The sequence below is a fragment of the Coregonus lavaretus genome, assembly GCF_964263955.1.
Source record: "Coregonus lavaretus genome assembly, contig: HAP1_SCAFFOLD_337, whole genome shotgun sequence".
In the NCBI taxonomy this organism is placed as follows: domain Eukaryota; kingdom Metazoa; phylum Chordata; class Actinopteri; order Salmoniformes; family Salmonidae; genus Coregonus; species Coregonus lavaretus.
This window is the reverse complement of record NW_028160985.1, coordinates 423,980-448,422: the sequence shown is the minus strand read 5'-3', so window position 1 is coordinate 448,422 and position 24,443 is coordinate 423,980. Positions and strand designations below refer to the sequence as shown.

Below are 24,443 nucleotides of genomic sequence, written 5' to 3'. Positions count from 1 at the left end.
GTGCAGAAACATTAGTCATTGATCAATAGATAGTAGATGTGTTTTCCCACCTATGGTCTCAGAATTGAAAGCAGTTATTTTTCAGAAAGATTACTACAGAGACAGTAGTAAGAAGTGAAACATACTAGTTTACCCAAAAACACGGTTCAGAAAGTATTCAGACCCCTTGACTTTTTTCACATTTTGTTACATTACAGCCTTATTCTGAAATGGATTTAATAGTTTTTTTCCCTCATCAATCTACACACAATACCCCATAATGATGAAGCAAAAACAGGTTTTTAGACATTTTTGCAAATTTATTAAAAATACAAATCTGAAATAACAAATTTACATAAGTATTAAGACCCTTTACTCAGTACTATGTTCAAGCACCTTTGGCAGCGATTACAGCCTCGAGTCTTCTTGGGTATGACGCTACAAGCATGGCACACCTGTATTTGGGGAGTACCTTGAGATGCTTCTTATGGAGCCACTCCTTAGTTGCCCTGGCTATGTGTTTCGGGTCTTTGTAATGCTGGAAGACCCAGCCACGACCCATCATCAATGCTCTTACTGAGGGAAGGAGGTTGTTGGCCAAGATCTCGTGATACATGGCCCCATCCATCCTCCCCTCAATACGGTGCAGTCGTCCCGTCCCCTTTGCAGAAAAGCATCCCCAAAAAATGATGTTTCCACCTCCATGCTTCACGGTTGGGATGGAGTTCTTGGGGTTGTACTCATCCTTCTTCTTCCTCCAAACACGGCGAGTGGAGTTTAGACCAAAAAGCTCTATTTTTGTCTCATCAGACCACATGACCTTCTCCCATTCCTCCTCTGGATCATCCAGATGGTCATTGGCAAACTTCAGACGGGCCTGGCTTGAGCAGGGGGACCTTGCGTGCGCTGCAGGATTTTAATCCATGACGGCGTAGTGTGTTTACTAATGGTTTTCCTTTGAGACTATGGACCCAGCTCTCTTCAGGTCATTGACCAGGTCCTGCCGTGTAGTTCTGGGCTGATCCCTCACCTTCCTCATGATCGTTGATGCCCCACGATGTGAGATCTTGCATGGAGCCCCAGACCGAGGGTGATTGACCGTCATCTTGAACTTCTTCCATTTTCTAATAATTGCGCCTACAGTTGTTGCATTCTCACCAAGCTGCTTGCCTATTGTCCTGTAGCCCATCCCAGCCTTGTGCAGGTCTACAATTTTATCCCTGATGTCCTTACACAGCTCTCTTGTCTTGGCCATTGTGGAGAGGTTGGAGTCTGTTTGATTGAGTGTGTGGACAGGTGTCTTTTATACAGGTAACATGTTCAAACAGGTGCAGTTAATACAGGTAATGAGTGGAGAACAGGAGGGCTTCTTAAAGAAAAACTAACAGGTCTGTGAGAGCCGGAATTCTTACTGGTTGGTAGGTGATCAAATACTTATGTCATGCAATAAAATGCAAATTAATTACTTTAAAATCATACAATGTGATTTTCTGGATTTTTGTTTTAGATTCCGTCTCTCACAGTTGAAGTGTACCTATGATAAATTACAGACCTCTACATGCTTTTATAAGTAGGAAAACCTGCAAAATTGGCAGTGTATCAAATACTTGTTCTCCCCAATGTATGTAAATAAGGTATTTCTTTTTATATATACACTGCTCAAAAAAATAAAGGGAACACTAAAATAACACAGATCTGAATGAATGAAATAATCTTATTAAATACTTTTTTCTTTACATAGTTGAATGTGCTGACAACAAAATCACACAAAAATTATCAATGGAAATCAAATGTATCAACCCATGGAGGTCTGGATTTGGAGTCACCCTCAAAATTAAAGTGGAAAACCACACTACAGGCTGATCCAACGTTGATGTAATGTCCTTAAAACAAGTCAAAATGAGGCTCAGTAGTGTGTGTGGCCTCCACGTGCCTGTATGACCTCCCTACAATGCCTGGGCATGCTCCTGATGAGGTGGCGGATGGTCTCCTGAGGGATCTCCTCCCAGACCTGGACTAAAGCATCCACCAACTCCTGGACAGTCTGTCGTGCAACGTGGCGTTGGTGGATGGAGTGAGACATGATGTCCCAGATGTGCTCAATTGGATTCAGGTCTGGGGAACGGGCAGGCCAGTCCATAGCATCAATGCCTTCCTCTTGCTGACACACTCCAGCCACATGAGGTCTAGCATTGTCTTGCATTAGGAGGAACCCAGGGCCAACCGCACCAGCATATGGTCTCAAGGGGTCTGAGGATCTCATCTCGGTACCTAATGGCAGTCAGGCTACCTCTGGCGAGCACATGGAGGGCTGTGCGGCCCCCCAAAGAAATGCCACCCCACACCATGACTGACCCACCGCCAAACCGGTCATGCTGGAGGATGTTGCAGGCAGCAGAACGTTCTCCATGGCATCTCCAGACTCTGTCACGTCTGTCACATGTGATCAGTGTGAACCTGCTTTCATCTGTGAAGAGCACAGGGCGCCAGTGGCGAATTTGCCAATCTTGGTGTTCTCTGGCAAATGGCAAACGTCCTGCACGGTGTTGGGCTGTAAGCACAACCCCCACCTGTGGACGTCGGGCCCTCATACCACCCTCATGGAGTCTGTTTCTGACCGTTTGAGCAGACACATGCACATTTGTGGCCTGCTGGAGGTCATTTTGCAGGGCTCTGGCTGTGCTCCTCCTGCTCCTCCTTGCACAAAGGCAGAGGTAGCAGTCCTGCTGCTGGGTTGTTGCCCTCCTACGGCCTCCTCCACGTCTCCTGATGTACTGGCCTGTCTCCTTGTAGCGCCTCCATGCTCTGGACACTACGCTGACAGACACAGCAAACCTTCTTGCCACAGCTCGCATTGATGTGCCATCCTGGATGAGCTGTACTACCTGAGCCACTTGTGTGGATTGTAGACTCCGTCTCATGCTACCACTAGAGTGAAAGCACCGCCAGCATTCAAAAGTGACCAAAACATCAGCCAGGAAGTATAGGAACTGAGAAGTGGTCTGTGGTCACCACCTGCAAAACCAGTCCTTTATTGGGGGTGTCTTGCTAATTGCCTATAATTTCCACCTGTTGTCTATTCCATTTGCACAACAGCATGTGACATTTATTGTCAATCAGTGTTGCTTCCTAAGTGGACAGTTTGATTTCACAGAAGTGTGATTGACTTGGAGTTACATTGTGTTGTTTAAGTGTTCCCTTTATTTTTTTGAGCAGTATATATATATACATTTGCAAACATTTCTAAAAACCTGTTTTCGCTTTGTCATTATGGGGTATTGTGTGTAGATTGATGAGGGGAAAAAAATATTTAAACAATTTTAGAATAACACTGTAACGTAACAAAATGAAGAAAAAGTCAAGGGGTCTGAATACTTTCCGAATGCACTGTATGTTAGTTGGAGATGAACGTTTACATACCAATGTTTGCATTGAAATGGTGGGATACACAAATAACTTGTTTGCTGTTATAAGCATTGTGTGACAGATGCCCCTACAGAGTATAGATGGATTTGAAGAGAGCGTAGAGAGAGAGTTTAGACTGGATAGTAGATTATATATCTACAGGAAGAGGTGGAAGAGACAGAACATGTTCAAAACCAGAGAGGGTAGAATGTCAGAAGCAAGATTTTAACAGGGTGGGAAAATCATTATGAAAACTTCAAATTGTTCATTATTTTGTTCAAATTAGAAACAATTGAACTAGGCTTATTTTTGCTTTAGAATCCCAATTAGTTTTGGTTAGGGCTGTGGCGGTCATGAAATTTTGTCAGCCGGTGATTGTTAAGCAAATAACTGCCGGCCTCACGGTAATTGACCGCAATTAACATAAGCTGAATAAAACAGAAAGGATATTTTCTCCAAACTATTTGAGGGAGTGCGCACATGCGGCTATTCTGTGTTGAGCGGTTAACAAAGAAACAGGTCCTCCTCTAGTTTAGAGTTATTTATACATCTTCAGTTGTGATACAAACAGTGCATTCGGAAAGTATTCAGACCCCTTGACTTTTTCCACATTTTGTTACGTTACAGTCTTATTCTAAAAGGGATAAAATCGTTTTTTCCCCCCCTCATCAATCTACACACAATAATGACAAAGCAAAAACAGGTTTTTAGAAATTTTTGCACATTCATAAAAAAAAAAAAGAAATATCACATTTATATAAGTATTCAGACCCTTTACTCAGTACTTTGTTGAAGCACCATTGGCAGCGATTACAGCCTTGAGTCTTCTTGGGTATGACGCTACAAGCTTGGGACACCTGTATTTGGGGAGTTTCTTCCATTTATCTCTGCAGATCCTCTCAAGCTCTGTCAGGTTGGATGGGGATCGTTGCTGCACAGCTATTTTCAGGTCTCTCCAGAGATGTTAGATCGGGTGATATATAGACAGGTGTGTGCCTTTCCAAAACATGTCCAATCAATTGAATTTACCACGGGTGGACACCAATCAAGCTGTAGAAACGTCTCAAGGATGATCAATGAAAACAGGATGCACCTGAGCTCAATTTCGAGTCTCATAGCAAAGGGTCTGAATATTTACAGTGCTATGAAAAAGTATTTGCCCCCTTTCTAATTTTCTCTACTTTTGCATATTTGTGATACTGAATGTTATCAGATCTTCAACCAAAACCTAATATTAGATAAAGGGAACATAAGTGAACAAATAACACAACAATTACATATTTATTTCATTTATTTCATAAACAAAGTTATGCAACACCCAATTCCCCTGTGTGCAAAAGTAATTGCCCCCTTACACTCAATAACTGGTTGTGCCACCTTTAGCTGCAATGACTCCAACCAAATGCTTCCTGTAGTTGTTGATCAGTCTCTCACGTCGCTGTGGAGGAATTTTGGCCCACTCTTCCATGCAGAACTGCTTTAACTCAGTGACGTGTGGGTTTTCAAGCATGAACTGCTCGTTTCAAGTCCTGCCACAACATCTCAATTGGGATTAGGTCTGGACTTTGACTAGGCCATTCCGAAACTTACAATTTGTTGCTTTTTAGCAATTTTCATGTAGACTTGATTGTGTATTTTGGATCATTGTCTTGCTGCATGACCCAGCTGCGCTTCAGCTTCAGCTCACAGATGGATGGCCTGACATTCTCCTGTAGAATTCTCTGATACAGAGCAGAATTCATGGTTCCTTCTATTAAGGCAAGTCATCCAGGTCCTGAGGCAGCAAAGCATCCCCAAACCATCACACCACCACCACCATGCTTGACCTTTGGTCTGATGTTCTTACTGTGGAATGCAGAGTTTGGTTTTCGCCAGGCATTACTGGAACCATGTCGTCCACTTTTTTTATAAAAGTGCATTTTTTATGGTGAAAATTATCTTCTTCAAACTTGAAACTCACGTGCCGCCTATGTATGCCAGTTAGGCTCTACACCGGTTGTAAAGCGAATTAATGGGCTTCACACACAGGATATACTCCTGTTGTAAAGATTAGCAATGTGCTTAAGATTAAGAATGTTGAGAAATAAATATAGTAGGCCTAGCCTATAGAAAGCTGATGGGATCCTTCTTTTGAATAGAGGCCATCAAAACTGTTTTCTTACGCAATTGCATAGCCTATAGAAATGTTGACAACAACATGAGCTCATGGGCTCTCATTAAGTGTTTGATTCGATTTTTGATAACATTTGCATTGATGTCAGAGTGATTAGAGGGACAATAGAGTGCTGAGTACCAGGCAGTTAGCAAGTTTGGTAGGCTACTAATGACCATCAGCAGCACCAGAGCTTGGAGAAGCCTAATTACTGTGACTAAACGGTCAGGTGGAATTTGGCTGCGGTCATGACTCGGGTAATACGTTCACCATAACAGCCCTAGTTTTAGTGCCTTCCCTTACCCGACCTGGGGCAGAACAGAACCGACATCAGAATTAAGACCTTGAGATGTTCTGGTCTGTTATTGTTCTGTATTATGTCATGTTCTGTGTGGACCCCCGGAAGAGCCAATGGGGATCCGAATAAAAAACTATGTAAAACATAATATAGACATACAGTGGCTTGCATTTTTCCTATTTTGTTGCCTTACAACCTGGAACTAAAATTGATTTTTGGGGGGTTTGTATCATTTGATGTACACAACGTGCCTACCACTTTGAAGATGCAAAATATGTTTTGTGAAACAAACAAGAAATAAGATTTAATTTTTAAAAAAATACTTGAGCGTGCATAACTATTCACTCCCCCAAAGTCAATACTTTGTAGAGCCACCTTTTACAGCAATTACAGCTGCAAGTCTCTTGGGGTATGTCTCTATAAGCTTGGCACATCTAGTCAGTGGGATTTTTGACCATTCTTCAAGGCAAAACTGCTCCAGCTCCTTCAAGTTGGATGGGTTCCGCTGGTGTACAGCAATCTTTAAGTCATACCACAGATTCTCAATTGGATTGAGCGTCTGCTAAATGACTAAAACGATTGAGGTCTGGGCTTTGACTAGGCCATTCCAAGACATTTAAATGTTTCCCCTTAAACCACTCGAGTGTTGCTTTAGCAGTATGCTTAGGGTCATGTCCTGCTGGAAGGTGAACCTCCGTCCCAGTCTCAAATCTCTGGAAGACTGAAACAGGTTTCCCTCAAGAATTTCCCTGTATTTAGCGCCATCCATCATTCCTTCAATTCTGACCAGTTTCCCAGTCCCTGCCGATGAAAAGCATCCCCACAGCATGATGCTGCCACCACAATGCTTCACTGTGGGGATGGTGTTCTCGGGGTGATGAGAGGTGTTGGGTTTGCGCCAGACATAGCGTTTTCCTTGATGGCAAAAAAGCTCAATTTTAGTCTCATCTGAACAGAGTACCTTCTTCCATATGTTTGGGGAGTCTCCCACATGCGAACACCAAATGTGTTCGCTTATTTTTTTATTTGAGCAATGGCTTTTTTCTGGCCACTCTTCCGTAAAGCCCAGCTCTGTGGAGTGTACGGCTTAAAGTGGTCCTATGGAGAGATACTCCAATCTCCGCTGTGGAGCTTTGCAGCTCCTTCAGGGTTATCTTTGGTCCCTTTGTTGCCTCTCTGATTAATGCTCTGAAAAATGACCTTTTGGTGGGTGGCCCACTCTTGGCAGGTTTGTTGTGGTGCCATATTCTTTCCGTTTTTTAATAATGGATTTAATGGTGCTCCGTGGGATGTTCAAAGTTTCAGATATTTTTTTATATCCCAACCCTGATCTGTACTTCTCCACAACTTTGTCCCTGACTTGTTTGGAGATCTCCTTGTTCTTTATGGTGCCCCTTGCTTAGTGGTGTTGCAGACTCTGGGGCCTTTCAGAACAGGTGTATATATACTGAGATCGTTTACATTTTAGTCATTTAGCAGACGCTCTTATCCAGAGCGACTTACGGTTAGTGAGTGCATACATTTTTCATACTGGCCCCCCGTGGGAATCGAACCCACAACCCTGGCGTTGCAAGTGCCATGCTCTACCAACTGAGCTACAGGAGACAGATTGCACACAGGTGGACTTTATTTAACTAATTATGTGTGACTGCATATTTTGGGATTTATTGGAAATGAGTTTTTTCTGTTTATCTGTTCTTAATGTTTGCTGATGTAGATATGTTTTTGAGTTGGGAGTGGGACAAGACAATTGTATTTCTGCAACTGTTAATTGTCCTATTTGAAGCTAATAAAAATATGTTTGAAAATAAGATGGAATAGAGAAGCACAGTCCTTGAGACTGGATAGAAAGGTTGAGGAGAGAGACAGAAGACAGAATGAATACAGAAGTTTATTGAGCTACAGAGGAAAAGCAGAATACAACACAGAAAGTGGGAGAGAAAATCTCAAACACAACCAAGTCCGACCAAAATCTCCCGACTTTGTTAGAAAATTATTTTAATTGTGCCGCTTCCAAACTATATCTGAATCTTACATTTCCAGAGATGTAAAAATTAAACTAACATAGAAAATATACACGACTTTTCTCTTGAAAAACAGATACATTTATCCAGCAAGTTGAGGTTGTGGGACTCTATAAAACATAGTGGGTATTATTACATGTAGGTCTGCTTAAAATAAACGTATAAAGGAATTCATGTCGTTGATTCTGAATCAGGTCCTGTATATTACGTTATTTTTTCTTCTTCAAATATACAAAATATAATCAGAGGTTCATTCAAATGTTGTTCCTTTCCTTGGCGATGCAACTGTAAATTAAAGACTAAAAAAAGGCACAAACTTTGGTCCTAACCAGGGTTGTCCCTCTTCAAAACTGCAACAGGTTGACATCACGACAGGTTCTACACTCCTTAAGCCTCTTCTCCAATGCAACAGCAGAGTTTTGGTAACACTTTTATTTGAACTGTACGTCACAGACAGTCATAACACCGTCACGACATTTGCTTTGTCGTGTGTATGACAATATTGGAGACAGTTAAGTGCAGTTCAAATTAGTAAAGTATTACACAAGAGCCAGAGAGCAGGCAGTAGAAGGTTAGAAAACCACTCACCACCTACCCATGTACATTAATAAGTGACAATGAAAAATTAGGAAAGTAAAACAACCTATAAAGAATAGCAACATTAAGACTATTTTAGTAAATGTGTAAACTAAAAAAAAAAAAAAAAAAAAGGGGAAAATAACATTAAAATGATCATACAGATTGAAACTAGGGTTAAAGCGGTATTTGATGGTTGTCCGTCTACAAGAAACCTTCAAGCAAGTTAGCTATAAAAACAAAAACAAAAAAAACAACACTGATTCAACTTTGATCTCATATTATTCCCCACTCCACAACAACCACAGTGACTTTTTACGAAAGAGAAAATAAAAACCTGCACAAATTGAACAGCAACTGAAAAGGCGAAACTCGGGTGGCAGAAACTACAGTCGGGAGAAGAGAAAAATCATGTTAACACAGTTCACATCAAAATTAATGTGCCTCAAAATCAGACAGGGATTTCATGTCAATATTTGGATGTAAAAATAGTTGATAGTCAGGTAAGGCACATATCTTGTAGAACTAATCATAATCAGAAGAGACGCCCATGTCCATTCATCCATCCTTCATTATGAGAAGGTAGAAAACAGTTTGCTGATCATACAAAATGGGGTATGGGATTAACACAGGGGTCAGGAGTTATGGGATTAACACAGGGGTCAGGGGTTATGGGATTAACACAGGGGTCAGGATCAGGGGATATGGGATTAACACAGGGGTCAGGATCAGGTGAAGGGGATATGGGATTAACACAGGGGTCAGGATCAGGGGATATGGGATTAACACAGGGGTCAGGATCAGGTGAAGGGGATATGGGATTAACACAGGGGTCAGGATCAGGTGAAGGGGATATGGGATTAACACAGGGGTCAGGATCATGTGAAGGGGTTAAAATATCCTCAAAACATCAAAGTACAACTATTTTTTCCCCCTGATTTCTTCCCCCGATTTCAGTTTCTGGTTCTCTCTGAAGGAATGACTGATAAAAAAAAAAAAGAATGAGGTCAAAGGTCAAAATGTGGTCCCCCAGAGTCTGGAACGAGTCAACAGGGTTAACAAAACGCCAGCCAAAAGCTGTTAGGGAAACAGAAAGCAGTGGATGTTGTGGAGGATCGATCATTACGCAAGTTTAGATGGTGGATTTGGAGAAGGAGACTCTCAGGTGATGGTTGTCTCCCATGTTGTAGTTGTGGAGGTCGATCAGACCCTGGATGGCCTCTTCCACCGTCGACATCTGGAGCAGCGCCATTTTGTGATCCCTAGGAAGAGAAGATGGTTGAAGACATTGCAATACAACTTTATTTGTCCAACTGTTCCATCAGAATGTACTGTATATTCTGCTCTGCTCTCAACCACCCCACAGAATGGACAAACATGCCCATCTATGAGAGGAGCACAAGGTCAACAAGTCTATCACCCCTGGAGCTAGCAACAGCGCTAAGGAAAGTCTGAATCAATTCTCAAGTTCATTCACAACCAACTGAAGAGCAACTGTAGTTCAGTGACGTTATTATATGTGTTAAGGAGAACCAGACGTACTGGAAGAACTTGAATGCGTTCACAGTTCCCCCGGCGTTGGAGAACAGCAGTCGGAGGTCTTCTTCGGTTACGTCCGTTCTGTGGAAACACATGAATTTAGCATTCCAAGGACATAGCCAACCCAGACTTTAAGGTTCCCTTTACTTTCCTTCCAGGTATAGACGTTGCCTCAGATTACCCACCCCCCAAAAAAAATCCTAACCGTTAAGTGACAAAGCGCAAAACTGTCCTTAAATATCACTGTCCAGGGGAATACACCAACAGACCAAATCCTAACAATAACCATTATGAGCTAATACATAAGTGTTCTTAGATCAGTGTGTGGCGTAGGGGCCATGCAGTAGACTTACGGGATGTTGGAGAGGTGGAGGGTGGTGGTGGGAGGGAAGATGTTCTGAAAGTTCTTGGAGCCGGGTTTCTTGAAGCGGTGCAGGGGAGAGTTGGTGAAGTCCTTGGTGAGGCCCTGGTCATCCAGTCCATCCCTGGGCAGCTGCACTGAGGTGTGCTTGGACAGAGCCACCCTGATCACCTTCCCATACATCTTCTGCCCGTTCAGGTGACTCATAGCTGGAAGCATTTCATTTGTACTAAGTGAGTTTTTAAATACAGCAGTACGGCGTCCCAAGACATTTCCCCCTCCATTCCAGTCTAGTGCATTTAGGAGACAATCTACTTCAAAATAATGGAATAATCAAGCAAGTAGTTACTAAATAAGTCTGGGGAGATGTTTACTGACTGGTAAAAAGGACATGAGACAATGGAGGCGGCGACGCATGTTACCTAGCTGGGCGTGGTCATCCCTAGCTGGGCGTGGTCATCCCTAGCTGGGCGTGGTCATCCCTAGCTGGGCGTGGTCATCCCTAGCTGGGCGTGGTCATCCCTAGCTGGGCGCGGTCATCCCTAGCTGGGCGCGGTCTTACCTAGCTGGGCGTGGTCTTACCTAGCTGGGCTTGGTTGGCATCAGCCATCTGTATCAGAGCACTGTCTTTCTTATTGTAGAGGATCTTCACCCTCTGGGCATCACCATACACCCCTGGGTTAAAGTCATGAGCAGACGAGAGGAGGGCGAGGAGGAAGAGGAGGAGACAGTGAGGAAACACTTTAGCACTGGAGATAGAGGGAACGTTTAGGCAAGGCAGAGACAGAGGAAGAGGCTAGATAGAGACCGAGTCAAAGTAGGCTAGAGATCATTCATCAGAATAAACATTTGAAGAGAGTTGACGAGAGGTGTGTATAAAGGACAGACTGAGACACCCCATAAACAGATAAGTTAACGACATGTTTGGATAATTAAACTACTGTATAGGCTATGCCAAAGCAATGTACCATGCATTACCACAAATCTATGGATGGATCAATTTCGATAGCCAAAAGAGAGAGATTGAGAGAACCAAACCAATGTAACAGATGAGCAAAAAAACGATAACTACAAGCCAAAACAATTACTGCATATGGAAATGAACAAAATAAAAGTGAATGTCTCTTTTAGAACTGAAATAACCAACAGAAGAGAGCGAGAGCGCTAACAACATACCGAAGAGGGTAAACAGACTTTGGGGCGTAACCATCTTTAGAAGGAGAGAAGAGCAAAGCAGCAGAAGACAGGTAGACAGGTAGAAGAGTCGGAGCGGAGGTAGAGAGCGGAGCGGAGATGGACAGATCATCCATAACGGAGGAGGGTGGTTTCCCGTAGAATGGTGGGTGGTGGTGGTCATGGAGTATGGTTCAAGGCAGTTAATTTGGGGATAAGGTTGGTCCAAGGGAACAGGTTTTGTTCAAGCACCAAGCATGAAGAGGGGGTTATAGGGAGGGAGGGATGAAGCAAAAAGGGAAAAGATTGGGGGGGAGAGAGCGAGAGAGAGAGAGGGGGGAGGGATGAAGCAAAGGGGAAAGATGGGGGAGAGAGAGAGAGGGGGGGGGGGAGATGAAGCAAAGGGAAAAGATGGGGGAGAGAGAGCGAGAGAGAGAGAGGGGGGAGGGAAGGATGAAGGGTAGGTAGGTGGGGAGGGAGGAAGGGAGGGCAAATGCAAATGTAAAAAAAAAAAACAGTGAGGGAGGGGGACAAAAATTAAAATACAGGTCAGTACACTGGAAATGATGCAGGAGTTTGGTCAGACTATGACTGGTTCATGTACTTAGTCAGAACTAAACAAGCAAATCAATTGTGCCAAATGTAATCATCCCCTTGACAAACATTGAAAGGTACAGTCAATGTCAAATCATAACCACAGGAGCTACAGACTAGCAAAAAAAGAAACAAAAAAGGCATGTGGTAGGCTAGAGCTCGAAGTTCAGGATCATTCTGTGCTTTAGTAAACGGGTATGAAATGAGGACAATTAGTACAAAAGATCACTCAAATCTCAGTTTAGTAGCATGGACATGCAAGAACAGACATGAAACCACCTGGTAGACACTCACAGATCATGTTTGGCCCCACAGACATACACGTTAAAAAGAGGGTGTGGGGCCAAAATAGTAATCTGAAATATGGGGTCCTCTCCATAGAGACAGAGAGGAGAGAGCCAGAGTTACATTTCAGTTGGAAAAAGAGAATAGGAGTGATTCAGACAAGACCAAGATATCATAGAGCCAGAGAGAGGAGAGATTAGACAGTGTTAACCAGTTTCAGATCAACACGGCAGACAGAGGAGAGATTAGACAGTGTTAACACGGCAGACAGAGGAGAGATTAGACAGTGTTAACACGGCAGACAGAGGAGAGATTAGACAGTGTTAACACGGCAGACAGGGGAGAAAAGCAGAGACAGGAGCAGGATAGGTGAAATGAGTGAGTTTATAGAGACTTCCTTTTTCCATCTTTGGGGCAAGAGAGGGGCGCAAAGAAAGAAAGAGAGAGAGAGCGACAGATTGGAGACAGAAAGATTGGAGACAGACAGACAGAGAAAGACAGACAGACAGACAGACAGACAGAGAGATTGGAGACAGAGACAGAAAGATTGGAGACAGAGACAGACAGACAGAAAGATTGGAGACAGAGAGAGAGAGAGATTGGAGACAGAGAGAGAGAGAGATTGGAGACAGAGACAGACACAGAGAGAGAGAGAGAGAGAGAGAGAGAGAGAGAGAGAGAGAGAGAGAGACAGAGAGACAGAGAGATTGGAGAGAGAGAAACAGCAAGAGGGAGAAAGTGAGCGAGAGGACGATTGAGCGAGAGAGAGAGAAATAAATGAGTGTTGGTTTGTGAGAAGTGTTTGGCCTACGTCTGGAGGGGGTGGGTGGGTAGGTAGGTAGATCATTACTGACCTCTTCGTTGAGGTTGGAGACCAGGAGCACGCCGCCGGAACCAGAGTGACCAGACAGAGCCACCCTCCCCGCAGCAGCAGCAGCCGCAGCCGCAGCATTCAGCGGGCTCAGGGCACCTGGAGAGAGGTCAGAGGGGTCAGGATTTAGTCTCACCCTGGGCTAGCGAGGGCACAGATTTCCCTTTAGGACCAACGGAATGGTCGAAAACGTGCAAACTCCGCCCAACCAGAGACCCGGGCGAGGTAAAAACAAAACGTTCTCTCCCTGGCAGTCAGGTACAGTCGGTCCAGAAATAGTGATTCCACCTGACACTGGCCAAGGATGATGTTAACAAACATGAGCAGAGAGATAGACCCCACACAGAACCAGATGGAAAAAGCAGAGCTCGCCCACTAAACCAGTGTCGAGCTTCCAACACCTCCCAACTTCCTGACCCCAAAGAAGAGAGGAGGAGCTACCGGGGATCTTACCGAGCAGAGAGTTGGAGTCCTTGCCTTGGAAGGCAGCAGCCATGTTGGGGTCTATGGCAGGCTGTCCGTCCCCGGCAGGGAGCTCTGGCCGGGTGTAGTCACGGCTCTTGTCGTTGTTGTACTTGACGTTCAGGTTGACCAGCTTGGAGTAGTCGATGCGGAGCGTACAGCACGAGTTGTAGATGTTCTGTCCATCCAGGGCCTGAGGAGCAATGGAACGATTCCAGTTGAGTCTATTTGCCATGTGTAATGATAAGTACTGTATATTGGAAATCTTCGCAGAACTCAATCAAAATAGCAAGTATACAAATGTACATATACGCCAACGTGCAATGAAAATGGTAAAACTCTGTTCATTATCAATTTGTTACGTGCTACGAGAAGTCCCACTCACTACTTTGGCTTGCTGGGCAGTCGGTGGGTCGTTGAACTGCAGCAGGGCCTGGAACTGATTGTTCTTGGTGAATGTGATTATCTTCATGACAGTGCCAAACTTTGAGAAGATCTGACAATAAAAAAAAAACAGAAAATAACAATACAAAATATTGAAAATACAACCTCCACGAAGTAGCTGATATTTGACAAATCAGATGTAATATTAAAAGCCACTTTTAAAAAAACACCCTAATTTCTGCAATGAGGTAAGGGCAGAAGAGGTAGTCAAGTTTCAAGTTGTAATGTCACATGCACAGCGAAACGCCTTTCTTGCAAACTCAAAACCCAACAATGCAATAATCAATAACTATGTGAACGGCAAAGCATTGTCTCTGCCTGGCCGGCTCCTGTCTCTCCATTGGGATCCTCTGCCTCTGACCCTATTACGGGGGCTGAGTCACTGGCTTACTGGTGCTTTCCATGCCGTCCCTAGGAGGGGTGGAGTCACTTGAGTGGGTTGAGTCACTGACGTGATCTTCCTGTCCAATTTGTCGCCCCCTCGGGCTCGTGCGGTGGAGGAGATCTTCGTGGGCTATACTCAGCCTTGTCTCAGGGTAGTAGGTTGGTGGTCTGTTGATATCCCTCTGGTGGTGTGGGGGCTGTGCTTTGGCAAAGTGGGTGGGGTTATATCCTGCCTGGTTGGCCCGGTCCGGGGGTATCGTCGGACGGGGCCACAGTGTCCCCTGACCCCCCCCCGTCTCAGCCTCCAGGATCTATACTGCAAGAGTCTATGTGCCGGGGGGCTAGGGTCAGTCTGTTATATATGGGTTTATTCTCCTGTCTTATCCTGTGTCCTGTGTGAATTTAAGTATGCTCCCTCTAATTCTCTCTCTCTCCCTCTCTCTCTCTCCCTCCCCTCCCAGAGGACCTGAGCCCTAGGACCATGCCTCGGGACTACCTGGCCTGATGACTCCTGGCTGTCCCCAGTCCACCTGGTCGTGCTGCTGCTCCAGTTTCCACTCTTCTGCCTGCGGCTATGGAACCCTGACCTGTTCACCGGACGTGCTACCTTGTTCCGGACCTGCTGCGCTCTCTACCGCACCTGCTGTCCTTGACCTCTGAATGCTCGGCTGTGAAAAGCCAACTGATATTTACTCCTGAACACGAGAAAGTAAGTAAACTTACTATATAGAGGGTCAGTTCCAGTAACATATTTACAATGTGTAGGGATACTGGAGTGATGGAGGTAGATATGTATAGTGGTAAGGTTACTACACTGCTCAAAAAAATAAAGGGAACACTTAAACAACACAATGTAACTCCAAGTAAATCACACTTCTGTGAAATCAAACTGTCCACTTAGGAAGCAACACTGATTGACAATAAATTTCACATGCTGTTGTGCAAATGGAATAGACAACAGGTGGAAATTATAGGCAATTAGCAAGACACCCCCAATAAAGAAGTGGTTCTGCAGGTGGTGACCACAGACCACTTCTCAGTTCCTATGCTTCCTGGCTGATGTTTTGGTCACTTTTGAATGCTGGTGGTGCTTTCACTCTAGTGGTCGCAAGAGACGGAGTCTACAACCCACACAAGTGGCTCAGGTAGTGCAGCTCATCCAGGATGGCACATCAATGCGAGCTTTGGCAAGAAGTTTTGCTGTGTCTGTCAGCGTAGTGTCCAGAGCATGGAGGCGCTACCAGGAGACAGGCCAGTACATCAGGAGACGTGGAGGAGGCCGTAGGAGGGCAACAACCCAGCAGCAGAACCGCTACCTCCGCCTTTGTGCAAGGAGGAGCAGGAGGAGCACTGTCAGAGCCCTGCAAAATGACCTCCAGCAGGCCACAAATGTGCATGCGTCTGCTCAAATGGTCAGAAACAGACTCCATGAGGGTGGTATGAGGGCCCGACGTCCACAGGTGGGAGTTGTGCTTACAGCCCAACACCGTGCAGGACGTTTGGCATTTGCCAGAGAACACCAACATTGGCAAATTCGCCACTGGAGCCCTGTGCTCTTCACAGATGAAAGCAGGTTCACACTGAGCACGTGACAGAGTCTGGAGACGCCGTGGAGAACGTTCTGCTGCCTGCAACATCCTCCAGCATGACCGGTTTGGCGGTGGGTCAGTCATGGTGTGGGGTAGCATTTCTTTGGGGGGGCCGCACAGCCCTCCATGTGCTCGCCAGAGGTAACCTGACTGCCATTAGGTACCGAGATGAGATCCTCAGACCCCTTGGGAGACCATATGCTGGTGCGGTTGGCCCTGGGTTCCTCCTAATGCAAGACAATGCTAGACCTCATGTGGCTGGAGTGTGTCAGCAGTTCCTGCAAGAGGAAGGCATTGATGCTATGGAGTGGCCCGCCCGTTCCCCAGACCTGAATCCAATTGAGCACATCTGGGACATCATGTCTCGCTCCATCCACCAACGCCACGTTGCACCACAGACTGTCCAGGAGTTGGCGGATGCTTTAGTCCAGGTCTGGGAGGAGATTCCTCAGGAAACCATCTGCCACCTCATCAGGAGCATGCCCAGCCGTTGTAGGGAGGTCATACAGGCACGTGGAGGCCACACACACACTACTGAGCCTCATTTTGACTTGTTTTAAGGACATTACATCAAAGTTGGATCAGCCTGTAGTGTGGTTTTCCACTTTAATTTTGAGGGTGACTCCAAATCCAGACCTCCATGGGTTGATACATTTGATTTCCATTGATAATTTTTGTGTGATTTTGTTGTCAGCACATTCAACTATGTAAAGAAAAAAGTATTTAATAAGATTATTTCATTCATTCAGATCTAGGATGTGTTGTTTAAGTGTTCCCTTAATTTTTTTGAGCAGTGTATATACAGGGTCAGTCAGTTCCTGTACCATATTTACAATGTGCAGGGATACTGGAGTGATGGAGGTAGATATGTAAAGGGATAAGGTGACTAGGCAACAGGATATAAGATAAACAGAGTAGCAGCAGCTTGTATGTGAGTGGGTGTGTAGAGTCAGTATAAATGTATGTGCATATTATGTGTGAGTGAGAAAATGATGGAGTGCGTGTTTGTGTGTGTGTGTGTGTGTTGGAGTGACAGTGTGTGTGAGTGTGAATAGAGACAAATATTAAAATAAAAGTAAAAGGTCAATAAAGATAGTGTGTAACTATTGTGTTAGCTATTAATCAGTCTTATTGATTGTTGATAGAGGCTGTTCAAGAGGCTGTTAGCGCCAGACTTGATGCACAGGTACCGCTTGCCGCGTGGAAACAGAGAGAATAGACTATACTATACGGCTTATCTTCATGACAGTGCCAAACTTTGAGAAGATCTGACAATAAAAAAAAAAAGAAAATAACAATACAAAATATTGAAAATACAACCTCCACGAAGTTGGAGTCGTGCTTGGCCACGCAGCCGTGGGTGAACAGGGAGTACTGGAGGGGACTAAGCACACACCCCTGTGGGGCCCCTGTGTTGAGGGTCAGCATGGCTACCCTCACCACATGGGGTCGGCCCGTCAGGAAGTCCAGGATCCAGTTGAAGGGGGAGGTGTTCAGACCCAGAGTCCTAAGTTTGGTGTCGAGCTTGGAGGGGACAATGGCGTTGAACGCTGAGCTGTAGTCAATGAACAGCATTCTCACATAGGTATTCCTCTTATCTAGGTGGGTGAGGGCAGTGTGGAGAGCAATTGAGATTGCCTCATCTCGGTATGCAAATTGGAGTGGGTCTAGGGTGTCTGGGATGGTGGTGTTAATGTGTGTCATAACCAGCTTCTCAAAGCCCTTCATGATCACAGCAGTGAGTGCTACAGGGCGGTAGCCATTGCGGCATGAAGCATTAAGAGTTCTTGGGGACAGGAATGATGGCGGCCATCTTAAAACATTTGGAGATTACAGATTGGGTCAAGGTGGAGGTTGTAACTGACAGTGAATATGCATGCCAGCTGTTCTGCTCATGTTCTTAGAAACATGCCCTGGAATAACGCCAGGCGGGGTGTTGACCTGATTGAAGGCCTTTCTCACGTCGGCCTCGGAGAGCGAGATCACCTAATCCTCTGGGTCGGTGACGGCCTGCACACCCGGCTCGATGTTGTTGTTGTCAAAGCGTGCATAAAATGCAAAAAGTTCCTCTGGTAGAGAGGCATCATTGGGCAGATCAGTTGGGTCTTCCTTTGTAATCCGTAATGGACTGTAGCCCCAGCCACCTGCGGCGGGCGTCAGAGCCTGTGCAGTACATCTCCACCTTATTCCTATATTGTCCTTCTGCTCGTTTGATGAATCTGGAGGTCATAGCGGGACTTCCTGTCCTCAGCCGTAGCCTCAGGGTTGTCTACGACAAGGTTTCCCAAAGTCGGTCCAGAGGCCTCCCCTGGGTGCACGTTTTGTTTTTTGCCCTCGCACTACACAGCTGATTCAAATAATCAAATCTTGATGATGAGTCGTTTATTTGAATCAGCTGTGTTGTGCTAGGGCAAAAACTAAAACGTGCACCAAGGGGGGATCCAAAGACCGACTTTGGGAAACCCTGATCTACGATAACTCTGTGCGGTAGCCCTGTCCTTCAGTTTAGTGCCAACCTAGGTGTTAATCCAGGGCTTTTGATTGGGGAAGCAGCGTCCCCTCACCGTGGGTACAACGTCGCCGATGCATTTTCTAATGAAGCCAGTGACGGAGGTGGTTATCTCGTCAATGTTATCGGCGGAGTCTCTGAACGTATTCCAGCCAGCGTTAGCAAAGCAGTCCTGTAGCATAACCTCGGATTCTGGTGACCACCTCTCAACGGAGCGAGTCACGGGTACTTCCTGTTTGTGTTTCTGCTTGTAAACAGGAAGCAGGAGTACGGAGTCATGATCTGATTGACGGTTTTCCCCTTCTCCTTAATCTCACCAGGATCCCCTCCCCCTTGCCTCTAACGCCGGCGTTTCCTCTTGGGTAGCCGGAAAACTGGGTCGGAATTACAGAGCGCCCCATGAGTCGAAGTTGAAGCCGGAATTGGGGTAAGTAACTGCCAATCTGATGTTCAAAAGTTATTGTCGGTTGTAAGAATTAATACCGCATACATTCCGTGAAAAATTTAAAAACAACAAAATAATCACAAATAGCAAAACGGAGACCATGCAGTACGGCGCCATTGATTCGGATCATGTCTGTACAAAACGGAGCACAACCACAAAAAAAAAAAAAAAAGAATTATATTGCATTTATAAAATCTGCCCTCTGACCCTGACAAACCTATTAGAATAGGAAGGTACCTGTTGCAGCACATCCAGAGTGACTGGGTAGAACATGTTGTCAATGATTATTCTGAGCACAGGGCTGGACGCCTCCGTTAGATCTGATGTAGGAGTACCTCCCCCCTGGACCGCCGACACCGCCTGCAGGACCGCCTGGGCCCGCTGGTTTCCACTATCTGTTTTGAGTTCTTTGTGGTTGGAGTACTGGATGAATACGGGGACGTTACGAACATGAGGTGTCACAGTGGAGTAGTAGTTGACCATGGTTATTGCTGCTTCCTCTGTCCCCAGCTCCAAGAAAGCCTGAAGACCAAAATGGACAAGAACAGCATTTAGAGTTCTGTTAGGCTATATACCTAATGGCATTCTATGGAAGTCTTACGATACAGAAACGATACAGTTCAATTCAAATAAAACTGTACCATGTCTGTATCTAAGGCGCCAGACTATACTTTCCCCCTGGTGGCACTAAGGTTTTTCCAGTTGGAGGCACCAGCCAATGATTTGGTGGCACCCCAAAAAATAAAATGTTTTATATTTGTATTATATTTTACTGTTAGTATTTTTTAAAAGTTTTTTTAAGAATGTTCAATAGAATGAATTTGCCTACGTCTTTATGTGCACTAATATCACAGCCTAGTTTATTTTGGGGCTAATTCACCACCTGAATAACTAGAAACTCAAAACACATGATCTAGATCGCTAACTGTAAATATAATACCCACTGCTAGTAGCCATGTATTAACCTAACAGTAAAAAAAATGTTATGTCCAAAAGAACATTGCCGTTGTAGCCTACCACTCAATGCGGCCTAGGAAATCGCAATGGCCAAAGCGCAGTTCGCTCGCTCCGTATCTCAAAGCCATATCAAATATCTTGGCTGTAAGATAGCTGTTATTGAGCACGGAGAAAGAAAAAAAAAAGAATCCATACCTACAGAAAGCTGATAACCTCCTTTCTTCAACTGTGACAACAGGATAGCTGTGTTTTCCAGGCAATTAGATTTTTGTTATACAATCCGAACACTTCATTCTCCCCGGGAAAAGAGCGGTTCGCTCGACAACCAGCGAAACAGGTACAGGGGCAGGCAGGTAGACACTCATTACAGGAATCATGAGGATAATGTACTTTACCGTTTGACCAAATCATGGTTTTAGCCTCCTACATTTAAAAAACTTGCACAGCCAAGTCAAAGGGTCGCAAAATGTGACTAAATGGTATCATAAAATACTTTATATGCAGGGAGTGGGACATAAATGAAGGAAACATGGTGATTAACGCCACTCTGCACACACAAGCTTGTTAGTCCAACGTTAACTTTCGGAAGTTAAGACATTCAAAGTTCCTTCATAGAAGCCACTCCTCCGTAGGTATAACTCTGTGGACCTAATTGAGATAACGCATTTCATAACAAGATGGCCAGCGCTTCAAAACCAAGCCTCCTCCACCCTCTCTCGCACTATCCCCACTTATATCAGTGCATTCGTAACAACCTAACCATTACGAAACTTCGATTAGAACAAATAAGGCCCACGTAGCAAATTAGCAATTACATTTTTTTTGTTGACCAAATGCGACACTCATTGACCTGCATACAAAAATTCCTCCCTTCGTGGGCAAATTTTTTTTTTGTGTAAAGATTTTGGGCGGAGTAAAACATCCGTCGCGTCGCCTGTTCCTCTATCTGGGCCCACTCACCTGGTTTTTCCCCTTAAGCGTCAGGATATTGGTGACCTTCCCGAAAGGTAACCCCAGGGCAATGACCTCCGATTCTGAAGTTTCATTGGGCAGTTTTCTGATGTGCAGCACACGAGAGGGAGGAGCTTCCATCCGGTCTTCCACTCTTAGCTTTTTACTGTCGCTCCCATTGGCTTTACTGTCGTTCCCATTGGCTGTCCCATCTAGATAGAAAAAAGACAGAAGCTTCTATTATCCCAATCCTGCTCTGCTCTGCTCTAAAGCCGCCCACCAGAAAGCACAAAACACCCACTTCCTTGAGAGGAGCACGGAAACTAACACCACCACAGTCCATCCTCTTACGATGGACGGAAACAAGTCATAACTGAACTTCAGTGTTAGTGTTTCATTCTCAAACATTTAAAAATAAGTGTAACATTATATTTTGCATCTGAATGCAATTTACACTGAGCGTACAAAACATTAGGAACAACCCCCCCCCCCCCCCCTTCTCTCTTTTGCCCGCAGAACAGCCTTGATTCATCGGGGCATGGACTCTACAAGGTGTCGAAAGCGTTCCACGGGGATGCTGGCCCATGTTGACTCAAATGCTTCCCACAGTTGTGTCAACTTGGCTGGATGTCCTTTGGGTGATGGACCATTCTTGATACACACTGGAAACTGTGAGCGTGAAAAACCCAGCACCGTTGGAGTTCTTGACACACTCAAACCGGTGCGCCTGGCACCTACTACCATATCCCGTTCAAAGGCACTCCTAAATATTTTGTCTTGCCCATTCACTGTCTGAATGGCACATATACACAATCCATGTCTCAAAAATGTATTATTTAACCCGCCTTGTCCCCTTCATCTACACTGATTGAAGTGGATTTAACAAGTGACATCAATAAGGGATTATAGCTTACACCTGTATTCAACTGGTTAGTCTATGTCATGGAAAGGGCAGGTGTTCTTAATGTGTTGTACACTCAGTTTATGTTGAGGCTTTCTAGATATAGATTTGAAGGACCTACAGAAAACATGAATACAGTAACTTTCTCAGCCAACCAGAGTCTGGCTACATTCTCTTCAGCTCCTACCTTACTATAGTTTCTCTAAGACATTACAGCCATGTTCTGAAGAGATATAGCCTATTGAAATATACAGCATCTCTCTTTCAGTCACACCTACAGATACCGAAACACCTCCCGCGGGGAAAGACACTCACCAATACAGCCGTTCGACTTCAAACATTCATTAATCCTTTTGACTTATTTGAATGCCGTTGGAACACGATCAAATGACCATTCAGAGGGGACTGGCAAAGGAACAGCGAACTTACCAGTGATACTGTCAGAACCACTGTTGTAGACACTGCTTGATATCAGTTCATCTGATCCTCTCTGGAGAAAGAGATAAAACAAAAAGAGATGGAGAAAGAGAAAGAGAAAGAAAGAGGGAGAAATTGACCCGAAACCTTTTTGACCCGATACTACATACTCTCTCAACAGTAGCAAGCTACATTTAGGACTCTGTGCTCATACCAGTAGGCGTATGCCCAGATCCTGACTTGAAAGGACAACTTGCTTTTTAAACAATTGTTGTAAATGTGAGAGTTGTAAATGTGAGTTGTGTGTCCTGTGTTAGGTATCAGCCCATAAAGTACCCTAGGGGTCTAAAAACTGGATGGAGGCAAACCTTAACCAGTGTGAGATACATTAGGCTACATCCTGATTAATGTAACAACTCAGCTGGGTAAGAAGAAAGGGTTTGCATTTCCATAGCAATGAAAGGGAATTTCAAGATGTGGTTTCCATGTATCTAACAAGCTATAACCTTTGCCATAAAGAGGGCATTGGGCTGAGGCTTACCTTTACACCAACTGCAACATCTCCAATACTGAAAAAGAGACGGAACAGAATGATTAGCTAGCTCGTTAAGCCCATTTTTCCCACAATTATAGCAGCATGCTGCTGCTTTGCTTATCTGGAGTTCAACTAGCTAGTAGCTAAGGAAGTTAGCTAGCTGGCTAGTGCCGTGGCTACATGCTAAAAGAAATCCACCAGTAGCAAACGTTTCTCTCTCTCCACCAGCACATAGCTAGTTAACTACTAGTTACAACATAACTAGCCATCTACACACGTTGACCACATAAAAGGAGAAACCTGTATGGCAATGCACGTTAGCCAGGGATTTTGTAGCTTAACGGTGTTGATTACTTTTTGAGTGGATAGCTTACCCTAGCTAGCTACATTTCCGATCAACAAAGGATAAAATGAATGATCACCGGACAAGTGACGACGCGTCCCTGTCACGCTTGAGTGGCCATCCTCTCTTAAGGCTAGCTAATTAACTAACGTTAGCTGAACATTATTGCCCAGTCGATTTATTAGCTAGTTTCTGAACAGTTGCGAAAACAAAATATACTTTGAGTTATCTAGCTAAAGCTAACTTGCAATCGCCCTCTGGCAGTTCGAATGCTCAGCCAGGAGTTAGCTAGCTAGCCAAGCTAACGTAACGTCAGCTAGCTACCGTTAGCTAAAATAAAACCTAGCTAGGGTGAGGTTAGCTAGCTACTCTAATTTAATCAACGAAATCTTGCCGCGCATGATGAATCATTCAAGAAAAACACATAGATAGCCAATACATACCCGTCCATTGCTAGAATATCCTTATAAACAACAGTTTTCTGCACTTCTCTTGCCAACAGCACACACAACAGACAACAAAATGGAGGGACTGAAGAGCTTAGCTGAAATAGTCGAACTCGGCGGAAATAGTCGAACAAAAACGTGTTTCGCTTTACGTCTTTTTCTCTGTAAACCTAACTAGAACATTTTTAAGACACAGTGGTACACTATTTTGTATTTTTTAGAGCCTTTAAATTGATGCATTGTCATTAATTAGTCTACAACATTTGCCGTGGCCATTGAATTGTTTGGGGTTTCTTTTTTAGGCTATAGGCCTGTTTGTTTAGCCTTTTAATGTGACTCTGGGTTGTGCAACTTGTGCCTATATCAAACATGGGCATGGCTATATTGCACACATACACTGAACAAACATATAAACCCAACATGTAAACATATAAACCATGTAAAGTGTTGGTTTCATGAGCTGAAATAAAAGATCCCAGAAATGTTCCTTATGCACAAAAAGCTTATTTCTTTCAAATTTTGTGCATACATTTGTTTACATCTCTGTTGCTGAGCATTTCTTCTTTGCCAATATATCTGACAGGTGTGGCATATAAAGAAGCTGATTAAAGAGCATGATCATTACACAGGTGCACCTTGTGCTGGGGACAATAAAAGGCCACTCTAAAATGTGCAGTTTTGTCACACATCTCAAGTTTTGAGGGCGTGTGTAATTGGCACGCTGTCTGCAGGAATGTCCACCAGAGCTCTTGCCAGATAATTGAATGTTCATTTCCCTACAATAAGCCACCTCCAACTTCGTT

At 44.5% G+C, this 24,443-nt stretch overlaps 1 protein-coding gene across 1 annotated transcript; it reads right to left on the bottom strand.

The window, feature by feature from the left end:
- Positions 1-7,707: 7,707 nt before the first annotated feature.
- LOC311121240 (polypyrimidine tract-binding protein 2-like) lies at positions 7,708-23,865 on the bottom strand. Its single transcript, XM_084195755.1, has 13 exons — positions 23,638-23,865; positions 22,858-22,885; positions 22,329-22,389; positions 21,008-21,210; positions 19,328-19,612; positions 14,105-14,215; positions 13,711-13,912; positions 13,241-13,356; positions 11,511-11,544; positions 10,917-11,009; positions 10,327-10,543; positions 9,977-10,054; positions 7,708-9,696 (listed from the first exon to the last, which is right to left on the bottom strand). Exons 1-13 carry the CDS (start codon positions 23,643-23,645, stop codon positions 9,567-9,569), a joined length of 1,566 nt encoding a protein of 521 aa, XP_084051881.1. The 5' UTR covers positions 23,646-23,865; the 3' UTR covers positions 7,708-9,566.
- Between the last annotated feature and the right edge of the window lie 578 nt (positions 23,866-24,443).

Excerpts from the sequence above, each read along its gene's own strand:
- LOC311121240 (XM_084195755.1), bottom strand. Across the intron at positions 21,211-22,328 it reads TGGTTCTGACAGTATCACTG|ATGGGACAGCCAATGGGAAC; the intron begins GTAAGTTCGCTG and ends TTTTCTATCTAG. Across the intron at positions 13,357-13,710 it reads GGACTCCAACTCTCTGCTCG|GTGCCCTGAGCCCGCTGAAT; the intron begins GTAAGATCCCCG and ends ACCTCTCTCCAG.